The sequence below is a fragment of the Camelina sativa genome, chromosome 13 (genome assembly GCF_000633955.1).
Source record: "Camelina sativa cultivar DH55 chromosome 13, Cs, whole genome shotgun sequence".
Classification (NCBI taxonomy): domain Eukaryota; kingdom Viridiplantae; phylum Streptophyta; class Magnoliopsida; order Brassicales; family Brassicaceae; genus Camelina; species Camelina sativa.
In genome coordinates this window covers 2,144,323-2,147,815 of record NC_025697.1, presented here as the reverse complement: position 1 = coordinate 2,147,815, position 3,493 = coordinate 2,144,323, and the positions used below count along the sequence as shown (strand labels likewise).

General features: G+C 40.2%; 1 protein-coding gene across 1 annotated transcript; it reads right to left on the bottom strand.

The window, feature by feature from the left end:
- LOC104734563 (temperature-sensitive sn-2 acyl-lipid omega-3 desaturase (ferredoxin), chloroplastic-like) lies at positions 470–2,859 on the bottom strand. Its single transcript, XM_010454161.2, has 8 exons — positions 2,184–2,859; positions 1,959–2,048; positions 1,799–1,865; positions 1,599–1,691; positions 1,315–1,500; positions 1,147–1,227; positions 915–1,052; positions 470–814 (listed from the first exon to the last, which is right to left on the bottom strand). Exons 1-8 carry the CDS (start codon positions 2,660–2,662, stop codon positions 647–649), a joined length of 1,302 nt encoding a protein of 433 aa, XP_010452463.1. The 5' UTR covers positions 2,663–2,859; the 3' UTR covers positions 470–646.

Genomic DNA, 3,493 nt, shown 5'->3' with positions numbered 1-3,493 from the left:
TGTATATGTTTTTCCCATTCATGCAAATCTTTGATGCGGAACGGTTAGAGGAGGAAGAAAGGGACAATGATTGCTCACTCTCTGAATCAAAGAGAGACTTAGCCATGAAGGAGGACCTTGAGGCAACATATGACTGGAAACGATTGTCCTGTGGGTAATAAGATGTGCACCTCTGTTTGAGCAAAAACATTCAACCTGAATTCTTTCCAAATAGCAACATACGAAAAAGAGTCACAAATTTTCTTCTAAACATGTTGCATTTTCATGGTACAAGAGAAAACCCAAACATGAATCTTACCTTGTATATGCAAATGTATAGTCTAATATGATGCCTTTTGCTGATCACCATTTGCAGATGTTAGGTCTTTGATTGGTCTTCTTCTGGTATGGCGTGTGGGACGTCTGAAATGTGTTGGCGTGCTGAACTGACCCTTAGCAGGGGTCTCAAGAACAAGATCCTTTTATGAAATATATCCATCTGATTATATATTATTCATTCGATCGAAAGAGTTTTACCACAAAGTTTCTACAAATAATGCTTTTTAGTTTTTAATCTCGACCAAAAGAAAAGGAACATAAAGAATGTGCCAAGATGAATTTTTAACTCGTCTGCCTGGTTCATTGCAGCCTGTTGTCAAGTTCTTTGTCAGTTGAGTTTTGGATCTGTCTCATAGTACACGACGTCTCCTGTATCGCTTACGAAATGGTCTTGTTTCATACTTTTTATGAGGCTTCCCAGTAAGTGAAGTGGGAGCGGTCCAGAGTTTTTCGGTTCTCTGTAGTACTTTCCTAGTACTGGTTTAGCTGCTTCAGTCTAGAAAAAGAGAAATGAAAAAGTTAAGCACTTAAACACCATATCGAAGCAAGTCCACACCAGAATAGTCTTTACTTAAAATCATCAAGAAAACTCTTACAGCTTCTACTAGATGATAATGTGGGATCTGCGGGAAAAGATGATGTATCACATGAGTTCCAATGTCATGGTGGATGTTATTAATCCATCCGTAGTCACGATCCAATGTTGTGAGCCCTCCTCTCAGGTAACTCCATTCCTGTGTTTGGGTAAAGTACATGAAGCGTTTGAGGTTCTCACAACAGCAGCTCTCAGGTAACTCGAATACAAATGGTGAAGTAGATTTTGCATACCTTTCCACGGTACCAAGGGAGCTTGTCTTCATGTCCATGGTGGTGCAAGTAAGTGACGAAGTCCAACCACATTACAAATATCTGCATTAATAAACAAAAATCTGAGGTAACAAAGGAATCCAAAAACCGGTTTGTCTGAATTGGAGAGGTACAGAAGTAGAAGGATACCCAATAAGGGATGCCATATAGTTTGAGCATTTGGATTGGACCCATGACAAAGTTGAGACAAACAAGCAAAGCAGCCATTGCAGTCCAACAGGCAGTTGATGTCAGAACATCTTTCTTCTCTTTTGGAAGAAACAAGTCACTGTCCGGATGATAATGAGAACCATTTTTCCCTGGACTTCTGTTCCACTGCATCACGAACACAGTGAGTCAGATGTTAAACAAGAGCGTCTTCCACTTGATATAACCAAGTGGAGTGATTATATAGTAAGATGCAGAAGCATTACCAAGTAGAAAGGGTATGCAAGCATTGGAAACGGCAGTGTAAACCTAAAAATTTGAGTCGCTTTTTCCAATTTCTTGTACATGCTTTCAGGCAACTGCATTTACAAAAACACAAGCTCTATCTTTAAGTAAACGGCAAAAAATAAAAACTGGAACCAGGTCTCAACAACATGTGCGTTTGGTTATGGAGTTCACTACTTACAGGGTGCCAAGATTCGTCATTCTCAACATGCCCATGGTTTTGGTGGTGAGTTCTGTGGCTAATTCTCCTACAAAAAGAAGTCAAATGTGAACATGAAGAAGGTGAGATTCTGCAAGTGATTCTGTTTGAGAGAGAGAAAAGGATTGGAAGCTAAACTCACCAGCCATGGTAAGGGACCAGAATTGAGGAATGAAGAAGATGACCTGCTACACTGTTCAGCCTCCGATCATTGGAGAAGCTACCGTGTCCGCTGCAAGGTAATCAAAATGAATACTTGGTTAGCAATATAGAAGGACACCAAAACAGAACACAAGCAAGTTTGTCAGTATCAGAAACCAATTTATTCCCCACAGAGCAGAGGAAGCATGAGGATTAGTTTGGTTACCAGTCATGGCCAAGTACAAAGAGAGCCCAGAACATGGTTCCTTGAGCAAACCAGTAGAGAGGCCAGAGAAGCCAATTGTTGAAGTAAGAAGCTAAAGCAGCCAATCCAAAGACGATAGCGACATCTCTGACAACATAACTCATTGACATCCATGGATTCTTGACCCAACAGTGCTTTGGTATGGCTTCTCTTATGTCCGCCAAATTGAACGGAGGAGGCGCACCTGGGTCGAATCTCTCTGTGTCTTCCTCCGATGGAGACTGAACAGTTGTTAGAGGCGTGGCCACATTCAATGTCCAGTTCCTGGTTTTAGAGAAGAACCCTTCTCTGGAATCGAGAGTAGAAGAAATAGGTTTAATTGTTGGATTGAATTTGAATTTGAATGTGGGTGTTGGATTAGAGACGAAAGAGTTTGTGGGTTTAGGATAGAATCTGGGGAGAGGTCTAATACCACATTCTGATAATACCCAGCTCGCCATTGGAGCTCTTCCCCACAAGAATAGAGGATAAAAAGTCTCTCTCTTTATTTGCACTCTCTCTCCGAGTGAAGGAAGAGATAACGTAGACAGAGAGATAGAGATGAACTTGTGTTGGTTAATCCTTGTCGTCGTGTATCTCTCCGTACCAGTTCTCTGTGCTTTTCTAGCTCACACACACGAAGGAAGGATATTTCTTTATTATGAGGTCATCTTTCAATTATCACTAGTAGAGATATATGTTGTGTAACCAGAAAGCAAGGAGACGAAAAAAAGCGGGATCTAGGGTTTAGGACATTAGTCAAATGTGTCATATAACTCATTACTGGTCAAGTAAGGCTGTGGGGACTAAGTAAAAGGACGTGGTCCCATTCTGAGCATATATACATCTTAGATTAACCAAATAAAAGTAGAGAAAACAACACCAATTTATAACCATAAATTTAACTTTTAAAATTTTGAAAGACAGTCACAGCATCCTCCTCATAAATAAGGGAACGAAAGCTCAAATCAGCTCACAAGCAACTTCCCAAGTTAGAAGGGTTGTTTATTCCCTTTGGTCAATCTATTTTACAGAGTTGATTGATAAAAAAATTGTGAAACGAGAGTTTTTTCACCTGTGGGAAACGAAAGATAATTAATTTATTATATACGAAAGAACCCACAATGACTGCAATTTTCTCATATGTTCCACCATTTTCGCTTCTCCATTTGTTTAGCAAGTTCATGTGCCATAGATGCAAAGTTCTCAGCCCCGTCTTGAAGCTCAGCTGTGCGTTGGCTTATTCTCTGGCAGACGAAACAAGGAAAAGAGTTGTTTTGTAGTTAGAATCA